The sequence below is a fragment of the Microtus pennsylvanicus genome, chromosome 13, assembly GCF_037038515.1.
Source record: "Microtus pennsylvanicus isolate mMicPen1 chromosome 13, mMicPen1.hap1, whole genome shotgun sequence".
Classification (NCBI taxonomy): Eukaryota; Metazoa; Chordata; class Mammalia; order Rodentia; family Cricetidae; genus Microtus; species Microtus pennsylvanicus.
In genome coordinates, this window is record NC_134591.1 from 69,507,818 (window position 1) to 69,527,239 (window position 19,422).

A 19,422-nucleotide genomic window follows, 5' to 3' on the forward strand; every position below is an offset into this window, starting at 1 on the left:
TCCGATGTGGACTGCTACGGAACAGAAGCTATGTCAGTTCTCACTCAACTGCTCCTGTCTTTTACAGAGAATTTAGCAAGCCTTTGCTTCCCGTGGGAAGAGCTGGGATCCTGCTTTCTGAAATACTGCGCCTTCTATGCAAACAAATGGTGAGCGTTAGCTGAACGTCAGGCCTGTTGGTGTGGTCAGAGGGCAGTGATGTGAACAGTGAGTCTGTTCCTTTTCTGATCTCGGGAAGAAGAGTGTCCCACTGCTTGGCTTGTTTCTGTCAGAGTTGCCTTCACTCCTCTTTTATCAGGATCTCTGGGAAGAATTGTTCAGTCTCAACTAGAATGGTTTGCTATAATAGTTCGAAAGAATCTGAAGAGACTTAGTATTTGTGACTGTGAGTTTGTCTTTTCTTGAAACAAAATGATTGTGTTAATACTTGGAATTGAGATGGCTCAGTGATTAAGAGAACTTTCTGCTCTTGCAGAGTATGCTGGTTCGGATCCCAGCACCCACATGGTGACTCAGGACTCTAACTCTGCTCCAGGGCTTCTGGAGTCACAAACAGTTGATTTTAGTACCTTGACTGCCGAGGTCTAGTCTAATGTGGCTGCAGAAGTGCTAAAGTGATTGTACGGGATGATGAATTTTTCTCAGGGAAATGTCTGTTACTCAAAGATAACTAAGCCTTCAAAGTCTGTGTAGGCTGGAGAGGGAGATAGGCAGGGGTGAGCCATTCACGCAGAAGGGGTAGGAATGCTCCATCCTGGCAGTGTTGCCTGAAAGAGGATGTCAGAGCACAGCAGGACTCTGGGAAGATGCTGGGGGCTCCTGCTGTGCTTCTGTCTGAGCTGGAGGTACTGGGGTGATAGATTACAGTTTAGTAAGTTTTCATTCTTTTTTTGTTTTGGTTTTTGAAACAGGGTTTTTCTATAGCTTTGGAGACTGTCCTGGAACTCTGTAGACCAGGCTGGCCTTGAACTCACAGAGATATGCCTGCCTCTGTCTCCCAAGTGCTAGTATTAAAGGTGTGTGCCACCACTGCCTAGCTTTATTTTTATTTTTTTTTTAAACCACAGCTTTCTGTCTCACTCTCTGACATGCAAAAGCCCTTCAGGACCCCATTTGTGGAACCTGTGTTACATAGCTAGACACTTTCAACAGCCCACTTCTGAGGACTTCCTGTCTTGTGATAGCTCTCTCTGCCTTGCAACACTAAAGTGTTTACTGAACTCCTATAGTTCAGCTTTCCCTCTTCTACCTTCTTCAGTTCTCACTTCAAATTTGTTATCTACTTTAATTTTCAGAAACCAAATAACAAAACCCAGGATTTTGATGTGTGTTTTTGTCTCTTTTTCATGGGTTTTTTTTTTAACTTGTATATTTTTATGATTTTGAGACAGAGTTCCAGTTCACAGCCTAGGCTAGCCTCAGATTTATAACTGTCTTCCTGCTACCTTCCTAAGTATTGGTATTGCAGGCATGTGCCACACTGCAACTGAAACCAACTCTTTTCTTGCTCTACTATATGATGATGTCATTAGCCTCTAGTGTTTTCTGTTACATCATCTTTGTGAAGCAGCAAGGATACCTGCTCATATGTGTCCAGCTGAGTGTGGTTCTGCTTGAGTCAAAAGGTGATCCCTGATCGGGGTGCCAGAGAGGCCTGTGTCTGCTTCATGAAGTGTATAAGCAGAGCTGTCTGGGAGGGGGAAGCAGTATAAACATGTGAAATTAGTTGGTTAGGATGTTTAGTAATTGCTGGCAGTGTCCTAAATTAAGCATCTAGCAAATGAATAGTTGACTCATAAGCAGTTATGCTAAGTCATTCACCGTTTTATTTATTTATGTATATATTTATTTTTAGGTTTGGGAGACTCTGTAGCCCAGACTATCCTGTAACTCATTATGTAGTGCAGGCTGGCTTTGAACTCAAGATGAGTTCAGCCTCCTAAGTATGGGCGTTCTTGGTGTGGCCAGAATCACCATTACAGTTACATGTATTCAAACATTTCCACTTGGAAGAGAATAGTCCCGCTAGTAAGGATCAGTACTGAATTTTATTTTATTTTTAGTCTCTAGAGGTATATCACACAAAACTTTGTTCCTTCTTGCAAGCAAAACTGGTTTATCTCTGTTTTAGAGCCATAAGAAAGTAGGCGCCTTATGGAGGGAGGCTGACCTCAGCTGGAAGGACTTTCTACCAGAAGGGGAAGATGTACATAATTTTCTCTTGGAGCAGGTGAGTAACAGTTCCTTTTGACGATGGTTGGTTTGAGGTTGTTAGAGCCCTTATATAGCATTCATGAGACCCTGGGTTCTAGGCACATCATTGCAGATGAAGACAATGATAATAATAAAAGTAGTACTGTTAAGGGGCTAGGATACTGGCTCAGTAGAGCCTTGGGTTTGACCCCAACATTTCAGCAACTTAGATGAGAACCATAGTAAAGGCAGGTGTCAGGTACCACATCCAGCACATCTCAGGACCCTCTGCTGATAGTAGGTGCATGGGCAGGAACGTTTTATTTGGGTGAACTGGCCTCTCTGGGAAGCTCAGCGTGTTTATTATAGAGCGTTGAACAGAGAGGTGGGATTTCTGCATATAGATAAACAAAGAGACAATTTTAATGAATCTCAGTAGCCGCAGTCTCTGCAGGGGGCAGTAGTCAGGCCGTAATGTCTAGTGGGAAAGGCTGTAGTGGACATTTCTGCGCATACTATCATCATTTTTGCATGGACCAGAAAAGAAGGCTTTGCCATTTCCCCCTGGATCTGAGGCTAATGGGTCCTTGACGTGGAGCACATTCACCAAGGATAACCGCACACTCAGGACTTCCTCTGTTCTCAACACCAGGAAGCTGTGCAAGCATTGAGGACCTGAATTTAATCCTCTGTAAAAAATGGTGTGGACTTGTATCCCAGTACTGAGTAGTCAGAGACTGGAAGATTGGTAAAGCTTGCTGGCCAGACAGTCTAGCCTGGTAAGTGAATTCCAGGCCAGTGAGAGACCCTGTTTCAAAGCAAGGTAGATGGATGTGCATATACACCTATATATGCACATGTACACACATGACTATAGCCCCGTATACACACACATAGTTTAAAAAAGAATACTTAGCCGGGCGGTGGTGGCGCACGCCTTTATTCCCAGCACTCGGGAGGCAGAGGCAGGCGGATCTCTGTGAGTTCGAGACCAGCCTGGTCTACAAGAGCTAGTTCCAGGACAGGCTCCAAAACCACAGAGAAACCCTGTCTCGAAAAACCAAAAATAAATAAATAAATAAAAATAAAAAAGAATACTTAACTGACTTTGGTGATCTAGAAGTGGACTTGATAAGTAGTGACATCACAAAAGCTGCCAGTGTTCTGAGCTCCAATTTGAAGCCACGAGGTGCTCTCGAGTGTGGGGGGCGGGAGGTGGGACTAGAATGCCACTTATAAGAGAGAGAATTGTAGACAGACTGTTTAAAACCCCACTGATACTAGTTGGAGGGATCTTAAAACCAGAACCTTCTTTAGCTTCCTCCTATTTGATAGCCAAATGCAGAAATTTCCAAGCCAGAGTACAGTGGTACAAGCCACTGTAAGACACCAAGTCAAGGCACACAGGACCCCTGCAAATCCAAATCCTGAATCCCTTGAGTTTGGGCATTGTGTGCCAGTCCCTGGAATCCCACCTCATGGGGGTTGAAGGTAGGATCTACAGGTGATCAGTCTGGGCTAAATGGTGAGATACTGTCTCAGACCAACAAAGTTAAACTAAGGCCAGTCATAACATAATCAGTAATGACCATAACTACTGGTGCACATAATCCTAGCACTCAGGGGTCAGCAGGGCATCTCTGTGCATTTGAAGCCATCCTGGTCTGCATAGAGAAAGCTATCCAGGGCTACCCTATCTCCAAGGGGGGAAAAATTGAAGAAAACAACAACAACGACAACAAAACCCCACAGTAGTAAAAATAATGTCAGTAAAAATAAATTAATTAATTAATTACTTGCAGTGTATTGAGATGTGCGCTATGGGGTGGATGTTCTTGAATTCACGGTTGTTCAGAAGCCTGATGCAGGAGGATCACTTGTTTACCAGAAATTTGAGGCCAGCTTGAGCAGTATAACAGAACCAAAGCAAGGAAGTGTCATCTTGGGTACAGAGACAGTGACTGGGTTGCTGTGCATTCGCTTCAGTTGTGGCTGTAGTCTAGGTATACTAGGGACATGCTCATAGAAGGAAGAACCACAGGGCTGGAGAGATGGCTGAGCAGTTAGTCTTAAACTCACACTGTAGCTAACACTGAGGCAAGTGGATCTCTGTAAGTTCAAAACCAGTCTGGTCTACATAAGTGAGTTCCAGGACAGCCAGGGCCACACAGAGAAACTCTGTATCCAAAAATAAAACAGAACAAAACTAGGTCATGTGCCACCACCACCACAGAGCTAGAAGAAAAGTTTTAGGGAAAAAGGAAAAGGCAAGAGTGCTCACCACTGCAATAGAAAGTAGTGGCATTTTTATGAATTCTATTCCAAAATGTGAGTCAGATGTCTGAGTCAGTTCTATGCTGATGTATTCATTAGCCTCATTGAAGGGAACCAGTATCCAGAACAAGAATTTAGGTTGTAGTTCAAAATGTTCCTGCAAAGACAAATCGAGAATCCATGGTCTTTCTGTAATACTAAATAATACTGAACTCCACAAAGCAATCTTTCAGTTGTAGGAAACCAAGAAAGTGTGTCTACTTTCCTGGTCCTCGCTGAGCAGAAACAGGCTGGTCTCTTGGCTCAAGGCCAAGCCAGGGCCACATAGTGAGACCCTGCTGAAAATTCTTTCTTGAACACAGGGAAATGAAGTTGCTGATATGGGAAGCAATGCAGAAGTCATACTTGAAAGGAGACCCTCTGGTAGTCCTGGCAGTGTAAAAGTGGGCTTCGGATTCAGGCTATGTTCCCTTTGTTGCCTGTGATTTCAAAGACATGAGGTCAAGCATCATAATCCACCCCTTGGAAGGTGCGGAGTAGGTTCGGGAGTTAAAGGTTCTCCTTGGTTACATAATGAATTGGAAACCAACCTAGCCTGTGAGACTGTCTTAGTTAGGGTTTCTATTGCTTTGAAGAAACACTATGACCATGGCAAATCTTATAAGGAAAACATTTAATTGAGATGGCTCACTTACATTTTCAAAAGTTCAATCCATTTATCATTGTGGTTGGAGCATGGTGGCATGTAGGCCGATATGGTGCTGGAGGAGTAGCGTAGAGTCCTACATCTTGCAGGCAACAGGAAGTCAGCTGAGAAACTAGACGGTATCCTAAGCCTAGGAAACCTCAAAGTCTGCTCCCAGAATGACATGCTTCCTTCAACAAGGAAGTACCACTTGGGGACAAGTACATTCAAACTCCCACAGAGACCCTGTGTCAAAACCCCACAACAATAAAAGCTGCTTTGGTGAACTTGGGTATAAGTGAAAGTCAGCCCAGTGCTCAAGGTTCTAGAAAGAGAGGTAACTTTTACAAATACTGTACAGGGACTGTACAAGTGTTTCCCTGAGCATTGCCTTCATCAGTGGTGAAGCTTTGTTGTCAAAATTTTTTACTTTTATTGATAATACTGTTAATTGCTTCATAGCTCTCAAAGTAAGTTCTGTACATTCTGGTGAAATGTTAGGTTTTCCTTGTAGATACTTTAATCCCTCAGAGCATTGGGTCATGTCATGGAAAGTTTGTAGTTGTACACATTGATGGCTTTTATTTTTGTGGGTTGGTGTTTTGTTTGTATGTATGTATGGACTCCAGGTGGATGCCTGGTGCCCAAGGAGGCCAGAAGAAGGAGTGAGATCTCCTGGAACTAGAATTACAGATGGTTGTGAGCCACCATGTGGGTGGAGTTGAGCCTGAGTTTTCTAGAAGAATGTCCAGTGCAATGCTCTTAATCACTGAGCCAGCTCTCCAGCTCTTGATCGTTCTTAAAAAAGCTTATGGCTGTCCTCTTAGGCGTGGCTTAGTGCCAGAATGCTTATATGACACGTTCTTAGTCTCGGATTCCACTAAAAACTGCAAAAACGGGGAGAAGGAGAGATAGGAGAGGCAGTGTGTGGAAGAAATAAAACATTGGAATCAAAAACAGAATCCAAATGAGTTGGAAGAGGGCACCAGATCTCATTATAGATGGTTGTGAGCCACCATGTGGTTGCTGGGAATTGAACTCAGGACCTTTGGAAGAGCAGCCAGTGCTCTTAACCTCTGAGCCATCTCTCTAGCCCAGGTTTTAGTTTTTTTTTTTTTTTTTTAGTTTTTCAAGACAGGGTTTCCCTGTGGCTTTGGAGCCTGGCCTGGAACTAGCTCTGTAGACCAGGCTGATCTCGAACTCACAGAGATCCGCCTGCCTCTGCCTCCCGAGTGCTGGGATTAAAGGCGTGCGCCACCACCGCCCGGCCCAGGTTTTAGTTTTTAATCAGTACCAAGTTTTAAAAAGCACTGGAGAAAACTTGGTTTGAATTATCTTTAGTACTCCTATGTAAATATGGTGTAAAGCCAGGCACAGCCATGTATCTTACTTACTGCCTGACGGAACAGTGTGGGTTTTGGTTACTGTTTGCATGACAGTTGATACCATTATTTTTCGCCCTTGTGGTTAGCATGGTCAGGATCCTTAGGGCGTATTGCTGCTGCTGTCTCTGTAGGGTTATGGAGAAGCTGCAGTCTTAGCCCTCAGGGCCTCCTGCATCCTAACTCCCTGCAAGACTGCAGTTGACAGTGATCTGGAGGTAGCAAGGCAGAGAGAACCATGGGGAGTTAGTTTGCCTTTTTATGGAGCATAGAAATGCACAATATAAAAGTTTGAAGATTGGGCTGACAAGATGGCTGCAGATAAGGCACTTGTTACACAAGCCTTGGTGGCCTGTGTTTATTCCTTGGGACCCAAAGTGTGGGTGGAGCGATGACTCAGCAGATAAGAGTGTGTGTACAGTTGCTGTGGAGGTCAGTTCCGTGGCAAGCTGCTGTGGATGTCTTGCCACCTATAACTCACAGCTCCAAGAGGTCAGATGCCCTCTTCTGGATGCTGAGAGCACCTGCGCTTGCATGTACACATGCCCATAAGGACACGTAATTAAAACTAAAATAACTTTTTAAAAAGTTATTATCTGGCCTCCATATCATGTACATACATACAAATATTAAATAGATTTTTTTTCAGTTTAAAAATTAGATCTAATTAAGTATATGTGTCTCTTAGTGCAGATGCCCTTGGGCCAGAGGCAATGGATCCCTCTGGAGCTAGAAGTAACTGACAGTTGTGAATTATACCCTAGTGGGTGCTGGGAATCAAGCCCAGAGCCTATGTAAGAGCAGTGTGCATTCCTAACCACTGAGCATCTCTCTGTCCCCTACATACAATTTGTTTGAAAGGCTGGAGACTGATGGAAATGCTGCTGAAGTAGCAGACGTTCACAGCTTCGTGTGAAGTGTGTCTGCTGCTCATGGCCAACCTTCCCTGTCCATGAACGTGGTAGTAACAGTGACCACTACCTGTGTCTCATATAATTGTCACATTGAACAGTACCAGTATCATGTAATCGGCACACCGAATGATATCAGTGTTACCTATTTGGTTCCAGAAATTGGACTTCATAGAGTCAGAAAGTTCCTGTTCCTCTGAAGCACTTTCGAAGAAAGAACTCTCTGCTGAGGAGCTGTCTCAGCGGCTGGAGAAACTCATCATGGAGGACAGGGCAGACGATGAGCGGATCTTTGACTGGATAGAGGTACGGACACCAACCACGCTCTGCTGTCTGTCTCTCTGGAGTTCCCACGGCAGTCCTTTTCCTCAGACCTTTTACCCCATGCCCTGTTTCTTTTGTGCCTATATGTGTGTAGCGTATTTGAAATTCAAAGACCATTCAGAGGGTTTTTACAAGTACTCAGTCTTCTTTACCACTTTTATTTATTTATTGGTTTGTTTGGGGGATTGTTTGTTTGGTTATTTTTTGTTTTGTTTTAAATCAAGATCACATGTGTAGCCTTGGCTAGTCTGTAACCTGCTAAGTAAACAAGACTGGCTTTGAACTCATAGAGTTCTCCTTGCCTCTGCTTGTATACACCACCATGCCCAGTCAATTTTAGTCTTTAACAAGTCAAGTAAAAACCTATTCAGAGCACAGACCCATTTCTCTGGACCTCATTTCATTAGAATGCATTCCATATTTTATCACTTGTGTACTAGCTTAGATGAAATTGATGAGCAGCATGCAGTTGCTGTGACGTACACTGACTTTTCTTCAGTGTTCCGGCATGTTGTGTTTTAACCTGTTGCTATATTCCTTTGAGTGGTAATGCTTATCTGTGAAGGTGCTTACAGGCTTTTTATGAGGTCACAGAAGCAGAATCCCCCTTACCCCACTGTGTCCGCTGATGTGGGATTCCCCTCTGAGTGCTGTGATTACCATTAATGAATAAAGAAAGCTGGCTTGAGCCTATAGCAAGGCAGAATTTAGCTAAGCAGGAAAACTAAACTACATGCTGGGAGAATGGAGGTGGAGTCAGGGAGAAGCCATGGATCCTCCACCAGAGACAGACATGCTGAAACCTTGCCGGTAAGCCACAAGCCTCATGGTAAAATATAAAATACTGTAAATGGGTTAATACTGGATGTAAGAGCTAGCTAGCAATACACTTAAGTGATTGGCTAAGCAGTGATTTAATTAATATAGTTTCTGTGTGATTATTTCGGGGCTGAGCAGCCAGGAACCAACAAGCGGCCTCTCTTACAACAACCCGCTGTGGTCTTTAACCACTCCAGGCATTGAGAAATAACGCAACCGACCCTAATAACTTGATTGCTTTTTCTCTTTTGTCGGTACCTGGTAATCTTTTCTTGAAATCTTGCTTTCTCTCTCTTTTTTTTTTATCACTGCTTTTATATATATATATATATATATTTTTTTTTTTTTTTAATATTTTATCTTATGATGTGGGTGTTTTGCCTTCATATATGTCTGCACTGTGTGCATGACTGGTGCCCAAGAAGGCCAGAAGAGTGTGTCATATGGTCATGGTTGTAAACCACCATGTGGGTTCTGGGAATCAAGCCAAGGTTCTCTCGAAGAGCAGCAAGTTTCCTTAACGACAGAGCCACCTCTCCAAGCCCTTAATCACTGCTCTATTTATTTATTATTTGTAGGTTGTTGTTAGCTGCCCAGCAAGGGTACTCTATTTTTTTTGTTTGTTTGTTTTCTAGACAGGTTTTCTCTATGTGTTCTGTGTATCACCCTGGCTATCCTGGAACTCACTTTGTAGACCAGCTGGCCTTGTACTCACAGAGATCCACCTGGCTCTGCTTCTTGAGAACTGGGTTTAAACACATGCTCCACCACCACCCATGCAAACTCTGTTCTTGACATGAGCAGTAAGCACTGGACCTGTGAACCATCTTCACAATGACAGGCAGGCTCTGGCATTCCCTTGAAAGCTGTCTGTGCTGTCTGAGCTTGGCCGCACATGCAGACCAGCAGTTTAGGTCATGAGATGCGTTGTATAGATACTTGTTTTTGTTGTTTTGAGACAGAGTCACATGTTACCCAAGGTGGCCTCCAGACCCCCATGTCTCTAAAGACCACCTCCAATTCCTGGTCCTCCTGCTCCGCCTTTCAGGTGCTATGTAATGTGTGCACAACCACACCAGCCTTATCTTCCACTTTGATTTGGGGCTATTCCCTGGAAACTCCCACACTGGGCTCAAATTAGTTCTCAGTCAGATAGCTTTCTGGTCTGAGAATACTGACGATTTGGGTTGAATCGTGACATCTGCTGTCTTCACTTTTCATCATCCTCAGGCTTCATTCATATGCCCGTCTTGTCACTTAGGTCTGAGGGGAACTGAGGGATGGATGAGTGGAGTGCTCTGAGGACAAAACTGTGACCTGTCCAGCTCCCCCACCTGGGGACATTGCTGTCCTCCACTTGGCTTTGTAGTTACCATTTATACCTCACCCACAAGGGAAGATCCATCATTAGATAGCTTCAGATGCCTTGCTGGAACTCAGGAATTGTGTCTCATTCTAAGAAGAGTAATTAAGATAAAAAGTTGCTTTAACATGGCTACATTTTTCTGAATATTACTTCTATTGTAGCTGCAGGGGTCTCTGTGACTATCATGGTCAGCAGAGTAACAATTTGAGGGAGGCACGAAGGTGGTTTGGTTCAACATGACTAAGTAGCCATGTTCATCCAAACTTTGGAATCTAATCCCAAGTAGTTTATTTTAGACAACTTAGCACATTTTGGTAAAAAAAAAAAAATCCTAGTGTACAATAAAGCTTAAGATATGACTACTTTGAAACTCTTTGTAAAATACATGTGACATCTTTCATAAAGATGGATTCTGTAGATTGACTACATGTGACATCTTCCATAAAGATGGATTCTGTAGATTGAGAAGCTCATAATAAGGGTTTGGGGGAGGATCCAGTATAGTCTGTTCACACAGCCCAAAAGGTCTCCCAGCCTTCTGGATGGGTAGCAGCTTCTGTATACCTTCCTTTGCAGGAACCCTGTGTGTTGACCATTCCTGGTTCCCGCAGTGCTTATCTGTGAGCACAGGACCTCCTCTGGGACTCCCACCCATAGATGGGTAGCCATCTCTTTCCTAATCTTAACCCATTCTGCCATAGTTGAGTCTTAGACGGCAGCTGTGCTAACCACTGTGCCAGCAGCACAGTTTTTATTCTTGAACTCAGGTAGCCTGAGCCGTGGGTCTCCTGCTTTCTGTTCTGAAAGTCAGGTCTCAGCTCACATGCTTAGTGCCGTCCCCTCATGACTTTGTAGATGGACAATGTGTCGGTGGTCGAACTTTCATTTCAGAATTCACTACATACTTGTGATTTTACTTTTTGTTCTTTAAACTGTCCAACTTCGTTATAAATTAACATTGCTTTACCAAAAAATTGCATATATTTGTCCACTCTTAGGTTCTATTGCACTAACATTTGCAGTAGTTTCTTTAGAATTCAGTTCAACAGTCTTAGCAGGGATAATTGAGAATTCCATACATTTTAATATTCTTTCCCCTTCCTAGGTCTCCCAAATCCTTCCCCAGTTCACAGTCAGCTTTATAGGATTTTCTTTTCTTTTCCATAGGAATTTTTTTCTTCCTTTTTTTTTTTTTTTTTTTGGTTTTTCTAGACAGGGTTTCTCTGTGGCTTTGGAGCCTGTTCTGGAACTAGCTCTGTAGACCAGGCTGGCCTCGAACTCACAGAGATCCGCCTGCCTCTGCCTCCCGAGTGCTGGGATTAAAGGCCACTCCCCGGCCAGGATTTTTTTTTTAAATGTTTGTTTTGATCTTATTTGAAAGAAGTTCTCTTATTATTGTAGCCCAGGCTGTCCTTGAACTCATTCTGTAAATCAGGCTAGCCCCAAACTCACTGAGACTGTCTGTCTCTGCTGGGATTAAAGGGAGGCCACCATGCCCAGCCAGCTTGATGTTTTTGCCGATGTCTCTTCTGGTAAGAGGGCAGCTGGTAAAGACTGTTGCAGCCTCATAGCCTGAGTTCAGTCGCCAGAACTCACATGATGGTGGAATGACAGCGCCTGCAAGCTGTCCTTTGACCTTACAGCCACACACACACACGTGCCTTACTCTAACCAAATAAATAAAGATAAGTTTCAACAAATGTAGATTTTACCTAATAAAAGAAACTTTTTAAAAACCAAGAAGAGAGAGCAGGAAAGCCATAGTAGTGGCTGATCTCTCAGTGCCTGTGAGTCTGGCTGTCAACAGCCTTCAGCAGGCCCAGCATCCTCCTTCCTTCACTTTGTTGCTTAACCTAGAGGCTTCTTTGCCGTTTTCTCCAAGTCTTTTCTACTGTGAGATGCTAGGATTCGAATACTTGTCCTTATTTGTGCAAGGAAGGAGCAGTTCATTCCCTTGTAGCTGTTGAGGAGAAACACTCAAATGGTCTACAAGTGTTGTCTAATTACATTTAGTTAATTGGTTTATTTGCTTCCTTGCTTGGAATCTCATCCTTTGTGGATTTCAAGTATTGTCCAGTACTTAGAATTGTCCTGCTAACCTGTTTTTTAAAAAATACTGTTGAATGGCCAGGCAGTGGTGGTGTACAACTTCAATTCCAGCAGCCTAACTGAAAGCTAAATTAAAAAAAAAAATTGTCGGGCAATGGTGGCGCACGCCTTTAATCCCAGCACTCGGGAGGCAGAGGCAGGCGGATCTCTGTGAGTTCGAGACCAGCCTGGTCTACAGAGCTAGTTCCAGGACAGGCTCAAAAGCCACAGAGAAACCCTGTCTCGAAAAACCAAAAAAAAAAAAAAAATTGTTTGGAGGTTTTTTAAAAAAATAACTTACTTATTTTTACTTTATATGCATTGGTGTTTTGCCTACATGTATGTCTGTGTGAGGCTGTTGGATCTCCTGGAGCCAGAGTTATAGAAAGTTGTGAGCTGCCATATGGGTGCTGGGTATTGAACCTGGGTCCTCTGGAAGAGCAACTGGTGCACTTAATCTCTGAGCCATCTCTCCAGCCCCCTATTTGGAGTTTTTAAGAATGTCAGTTTAGCCTGGCAGTGCTAGCACACACCTTTAATCCCAGCATCCAGGAGGCAGAGGCAGATGAATCTCTGAGTTTGAGGCCAGCCTGGTCTACTGAGTGAGATCCAGGACAGCCAGGGCTACAAAGAGAAGCCCTGCCTATACATTCATACATACATACGTAAATAAAAATATTGTTGAGTGAAAATGTAAAAGCCCATTATCTTAAAATAACACACTATGTTTTTCTATTATTTATTCTTCAAAAATAGTTGTTCCTATGTTTGAAAAAGTAACTCTTTGAGGCTTGGCTTCAATCCAAATATAGTTATATGGGTGGTTTTGTGTGTGGGTGTTTAAGGTTTTTGTTTTGTTTTTGTCCTTTGTTGTTGTTGTTGGTTATCTTGAGTTTTTTGTTTTGTTTTGTTGTTTTTTTGTTTGTTTGTTTGTTTTGTTTTGTTTTGTTTTGTTTTTGTTTTTTTGTTTTTCAAGACAGGGTTTCTCTGTGGCTTTGGAGCCTGTCCTGGAACTAGCTCTTGTAGACCAGGCTGGTCTATCCGCCTGCCTCTGCCTCCCAAGTGCTGGGATTAAAGGCGTGCGCCACCACTGCCCGGCTTGAGTTTGTTTTTTGAGAGAAGGTCTCTCTATAGAGGTCAGGCAGTCCTGGAGCACGCACTGCTCACCAGACAGTGCTTCACCGTGTCCAGCTGAGAACTTTTAAAGTAGTGTAAAGCAGGTGCATTTTATCAGCATGTCTCTTGGCACCCACTGCTTTCCATAGTCCATCCCCAGATGTGGCACTGGCCCCACATGCCTCTGTTTCTGCTATTGTCCTGGTAATGAAACTCTAATGGAATAAAGTCCTTCCTAACTACAGTGGTAGTCCCAAAGATCTGACCATCTGACTGCCTGCTCTCACTGATACCGCAAGTTCCTGCTGAGTGGGATTGAGGGCAGGTGTCAGGAAGAGGTTTCCTTGATCTGCCTCAGTTGTAAAGTCTGTCTCTAAACGACCTTACATGGCTAAACTTTCAAACCCAGAAGCAAACAATGACATGTTCAGTGTTTCTTGCCAGGCACTGTGTTCAGGCTGCCTCTCTGATGGAAAAGTCCCCGGGATACTATGGAAGTATTTGAAACCCTTTCTTAGGGATTGTCTCCAGTGCTTTGCCTTTTTCTGTTGCTGCCCATCATCTTAGTGTAAGGCTAAGCAGCATCCATGCAGTGGAGTGGAATCTAGGGTCCTTTTGACTTCATTAGACATCAGTGGAATGAATTTCTCAAAGGTTCCAGACTGTTCTGGAAATCAACCCTGTTTGCTGTAGATGAAAATGAACAGCAGTGTTGGTTCAAGGATGCAGTCGCATGGTGAGAATATGATCCAGGCTACAATGCATTCATGCTTCATGGTGCAGCTGCATCTTCCTATGTAGCTCTAGCTGGCTTCAAGCTCACTTTGTAAACCAAGCTTCCTAGAACTCACAGAATGTCCTCCTCTGTCCTCTCTCTCTTCCCCCTCCCCAAACCCTCAGTGCTAAAATTAAAATTTAGACATGGGCAGCAGCCCCTCGCCTGTAGTGCGGTCACTTTTGCATACGTAGACAGGGTGGGTCTCCTTGTGGGTTGTGACGGCGGAATGTTGTTCGGTGGTTGCAGGTCTAAATGACCATAGTCCATGGTGCTGGGTGATTGACTGAGGTCAGAGAAAGAAGTCCTCAAACCTGCCTGGCTGCCTGGAGCATTTGCACAGACAAATGCAAGCGCCTTACACTGACAGACATCCTTTCTGTTTTCACTTCCAGGCTAATCTAGATGAAAACCAGATGAGTTCGCCTACATTCCTTAGAGCTTTAATGACGGCCGTTTGCAAAGCAGCTATCATAGGTGAGTGGTGTCTGCCGTTGTGGTTCCGAGCATCTAAAGTACACATTGTCGCCTCTGCGTTTCATAATCTCATTTTATATTTCTTGGCACTTGCATTTTCTGCATAAATGGTGGCATCATACCGTGCTACCTGCTGTCTCAGCCAAGGGTTAATAGTTGATCTCTCAGTAAGAACAGGTCTGAGCCTCCCTCGCCTGCCTACCTCATGTTCTGCAGTTGAGCGGAATTGTGCACTGCTCCTTGGGTGCACGTAGACTTTTCCTTCCACTTTTTCTTTCCATCATCAAGGCCATGTCTTCCATTCATGAGCGGGTTGAATATTTTTTATGGTTTTTTTGAGGTGGGGTTTCATGTAGCCCAGGCTAACCTCAAGCTCTCCTGCTTATGCCTCCCTTGTGTTAAAAGTATAGTTACCTGTGACCAAGTTTGGCTTATTGTTTAAATATCTATGCCATGTAAACTTGACCTATTGCTCCAGCTCCCAATTTTGCTTTATTTTTGCATTTTTAAAGTATTCATTTGAATTCCCACATTATTAATTAGTAATATTTTTAATTGGCATGGCAAAGTATAATTGTACACATTCATAGGCTAAAAGTGATGTTTTGATAATGTCTACAATGTGGAATGTTTAAATCAAGCTAATCAACATATCTGTCAGCTCTCCAATTTTATGATGAGATATCTGATTAATATGGCTCTCCTAAGTTGCCATAAAACCTTGGTGTTGTTTCATTATAATCTACATAGGTAAAAAGTTGGGAAATCTGCCTTCCACATGCATTTCCCTTTCAGGGTTTATATCATTTTCAATAGAATATACCATTAAAAGTGTACTAGTGTCAGAGGCCTATAAGTGGAGGCAGCAGGATCAAAAGCGCAAGGCCCGCCTGGGCTACAGAGAATATTTAAGGCCTATGAGACAGCTTAGTGAGACCCTGTCTCAAAATGAAAAGTTCAGGGATAGCTTGTCAAGTGTGTGAGGCACTTGGTTCAGTGCAACAGAAGAGTGTACAGAGTTCAGTCTTTGCTTTAGAGCCCCTTACTTCTCCTTCCATAGATGTGCATGTCTGCTGTTCTCAGCAGTAGAAAGGGTTCTGTGTTAACTCTGGTTCTTGTCGCTGCAGCTGACTGTTCTACCTTCAGAGTGGACACTGCTGTCATCAAGCAGAGAGTGCCGATCTTACTCAAGTACCTAGACTCAGACACGGAGAAGGAACTGCAAGCACTTTATGCACTACAAGCATCAATAGTAAAACTTGACCAACCTGCCAGTAAGTTTCCATCTTGGTACAGTGAGTCCAGCCAATCAGGTAGAATTTGTAAGCCTTGAAAGTTGGGGTTTGGACATGGGCAGTGGGATGACTTGCAACAGCTTACAGAATCAGCAGTGTGAAAATCTATGTGAGAAGATGCTATTAAGTCTAGTTAAGTAGGGTGTGGTGTCACGCGCCTTTAATCCCAGCACTCGGGGCAGAGGCAGGTGGATCTCTATGAGTTTGAAACCAGCCTGGGCTACAGAACAAGTTCTGGGACCACCAAGGCTATTACACAGAGAAACCCTGTCTCAAACAGGGAAAAAAGTCTAGCTTAGAACCTAGGGGGGGGGGGGGGGGACAGAGAGACAGAGACAGAGAGGAGAGCTCCCTCTCCTGTCTACACACCCACCAGGCGTGCACATGGTGCACAGATATATACACACATACATAGTTGAACTGGATAGGTAACGTTCTCCCATCATCCCTGGGTGTGGCTATGGCAAGAGAAGCAAGCTTCAAGGCCAGCTTGGGCGGCAGTGTAAGAATATATCTCAAAGGCAACTGGTGTAGAGTTGATCTTTCCATAGGACCAGGTCTAATGGCTCTGCTGTCACAATGGATGTATACCTTGCTCCGTATGGCAACCTAGTCACCTTGAGATGCTTGTGGCTGTGGTACATGTAAATGTAGCTGTTGTGACTGAGAACTGAATTTCCCATTTTATTTAACTTGCATTTAGGTAGTCCCATGTGGGTATCTTAGATGCAGATTAATGGCCTTGAGAGGCTGGCCAGTGATCTCAGCATCCTGAGCACTGGCATTTACCAAGGCTTCCATTACCCATGTGCCCCAGTGTCAGGTGCTGGCCAGTGAATCTTGGACACCCTCAAGAATTACTGCAGTTTGTACATGTGGATGGAGCAGGCTTATTTCAGGGATGGCCTTGAGTGGTTCCCAGATATTTTGCGTTCTGACGTTCGCAGAGTTATCCTCTGAAGGTGGAAGTGCTCCTGAAAGACTCCTGAGAGAGGAGAGGAAGAACTAAAGCATCTAATCCTCAGAGTTAGTCAGAGAGGCCCTGAAGTCTGAATCCAAAACTGTAGTTGTTTTTCCTTCTCTCAAAGTCATGTGAGGTCATGTGACAGGATAGCATCCTTCTGAGGTGTTGCAGAAGAGGACAGTAGCTTTTCAGATGAGATGCTGTCTGATGAAGTAAGTGACTGCCAAGTTAACATTAGGTATATCGACCGCAGACATCCTGGGAACTGTTGGTTTGGGAACCTGCCACCATCAGACTTGTGGTCTTGTTCCATTTCCCTGTAGATGAACTGGAGTTGTTCTGATTTTATTTTTGTTGGGTTTTGGCATGATTTATTTCAGTGTTAAACTATTATAATTACAAAGATTAATCAAGAAATGTGGCTATGAATCTGTCTGGTTCTCATACTAGTTGACATTTACCATTCATTAACTGTCTCCTCTGCTAGTGTGATGGTCAGGAAGCCAGCTGCAGTGAGTCCTAAGAGCCAGGGGTGATGGTGTTCACATTTAATCCAGCACTCAGTGAGCAGAGGCAGTTGGATCTCTGTGAGTTCAAGGCTCTACATAGTGAGTTTGTGGCCAGCCAGAGCTACATAGTAAAACCCCATCATGATAGAATTATCTTTTTCTCTCTTGCTGTGCTGTGGGTTGAACTGTTTTAAAGGAAGAATAAATACATTTAAAGGAGCGTAATGTCTCTACCAGTGTTCTCCCTTTTCCACTGTAAGAGAAAAATAATTCCAATTATTCAAACAGTTGAGATATTTAATACCCCAAAGTGCAGAGATCACCGTGGCCCATGTTTTCTGTACAAAGTCACTCTTTGTTTTTCATACAGCCTTAAAATTGTGAAGTGTTTAATTTGATAACTATATAATAAGAAACAGCTTCCCAAGTATCTGAATATGTTAGATTTGAATAAAATAAAAGGTATAAAATAATATAGACTGTTTAGGGTTTTCCTCTGCAAATGGCTATTAATGATTGCAGCATCAAAAGTGTGTAGAACCTGGTACTAGGAAGTGAGTATTTGTTCACTGCCTTGGTCCATTCACTCACTCTCTGGTCCACACATCACTGCTTCCCTTGCTGCTACGATGCCCCAACCAATGGCTGTTTCCACCCACTTGCAGATTTGCTCCGGATGTTTTTTGATTGCCTGTATGACGAGGAGGTGATCTCAGAGGATGCCTTCTATAAATGGGAGAGCAGCAAGGACCCTGCAGAGCAGAATGGGAAGGGCGTGGCCCTCAAATCTGTCACAGCATTTTTCACGTGGCTGCGGGAAGCAGAAGAGGAGTCCGAGGATAACTAATACTTCAAATACACAAAAGAAACAAAAGAAACAATTTAAGTATTTTTTTAAAAAGTTTCACTTCTTCGCCAATCACAGTGCAGCAAGGCCAACTCTCGCAGAAACCCCACGTGTGCACGAGTGGGAGAGGGAAAGGAAACAGGTGATCATGGAGGATAAAGGTGCTGGAACAAGGAGACAGCAAACCTGAGGGCGGGAGCTCGAAAACCAAAATACATGTACTATTTATAGAAAATATTTTCTGTTTTAATCTTTTCTTTTTAAACGAGGACTCATACTTAAAAAAAAACACATTTAGCAAAAAAAAAAAAAGAAAAAAAGAAAAAAAAGAAAGGAAAAAAAACAGTTGAGAACTTTTAATTTATTTTAAGGACTGCAAATGCCAGTGTGTAATTTTTAATTTGCAGTTTCTGTAAACAACTTGTATAATAGAAAAGCAGAGAAATCAATTTCCCTCCCCTTCAGATACACCCACATCTGTGTTCAGACACAGCTGTTAGTCCAGACTTGAAGGTTTGGGGTGAACAAGGTAAGAAAGATCCTTTTTTCCCCCTCCTTTTCTCTTTCTCTCTCTCTTTCTCTCTCTCTTTCTCATTCCACTCCCACCCCTGATCAGATCTTTCTGCCTGCCTCTCAGCTTGCTTCCAAAAGTTAAAAATCACACTAGTAATCAAAACATACATAACCTCGGAACAGAAGGAAGTACTGTGGACCAGAAAAATTCAAGAATTGTTCAAAAAAAAAAAAGTGCTACCCTGGAAATACCCTGAATACCATTGAAATCGTTAGAGCAATCTTAAGGCTTGTAAATACATAGAACAGATATTTAAAAACATAAAAAGGAACTGACTCAATACTATTTCTTTTCACTTTCAAGATATAAGGAACAAAATAAAGACAAACATTGCAAGTTTAAAATAAAGCGACGTCTCCTTTTGACAGCTTGGGAGGTGCTGGCTGGCTGCTAACTACCTATTCCCAGTTGCTTCTGACGGTGTGGCTGATGATGTGTGTGCAGCCATGTGTGTTTCTGTCCAGTGTGGATACAGGGGTGCTTGTGGGTAGATTGGAGTGCAGCTGTGTGTATGAGGACTCTAGGCAACAGAGCACCCCATAATATCACTGATTTTTAAATCTCATTAATCATTATAGCAGTTCAGAATCCCAAAGGTGGGGTGGGAAGATGGCTCTACGGTTAACAGCACTGGCAGCTCTTACAGAGGACCTGGGTTCAGTTCCCAGCACACAAATGGCTGCTCACCACTGTAATGCCTGTAATTCCAACTCCAGGGGATACAACACGTTCACACAGACATGTATTCAGTCAAAGTACCAATATGCATAAAATAAAAAATCATTTAGAAAAAAATAAAAAAGAATCCCAAAGGTAACTTTAA

At 43.2% G+C, this 19,422-nt stretch overlaps 1 protein-coding gene across 20 annotated transcripts in view; it reads left to right on the forward strand.

The window, feature by feature from the left end:
• Eif4g3 (eukaryotic translation initiation factor 4 gamma 3) overlaps nt 1–18,947 on the forward strand; it is a 226,727-nt gene extending 207,780 nt beyond the window's left edge. For all 20 annotated transcript variants that reach the window (XM_075945434.1, XM_075945413.1, XM_075945414.1 and 17 more), the window contains 6 exons: nt 68–149; nt 2,132–2,230; nt 7,605–7,751; nt 14,329–14,410; nt 15,538–15,684; nt 17,844–18,947. In XM_075945434.1, the coding sequence (XP_075801549.1) occupies nt 68–149; nt 2,132–2,230; nt 7,605–7,751; nt 14,329–14,410; nt 15,538–15,684; nt 17,844–18,025 (739 nt within the window). In that variant the 3' untranslated portion in view covers nt 18,026–18,947. The remainder of the gene's footprint in view (nt 1–67; nt 150–2,131; nt 2,231–7,604; nt 7,752–14,328; nt 14,411–15,537; nt 15,685–17,843) is intronic.
• The last annotated feature ends 475 nt before the right edge of the window (nt 18,948–19,422 follow it).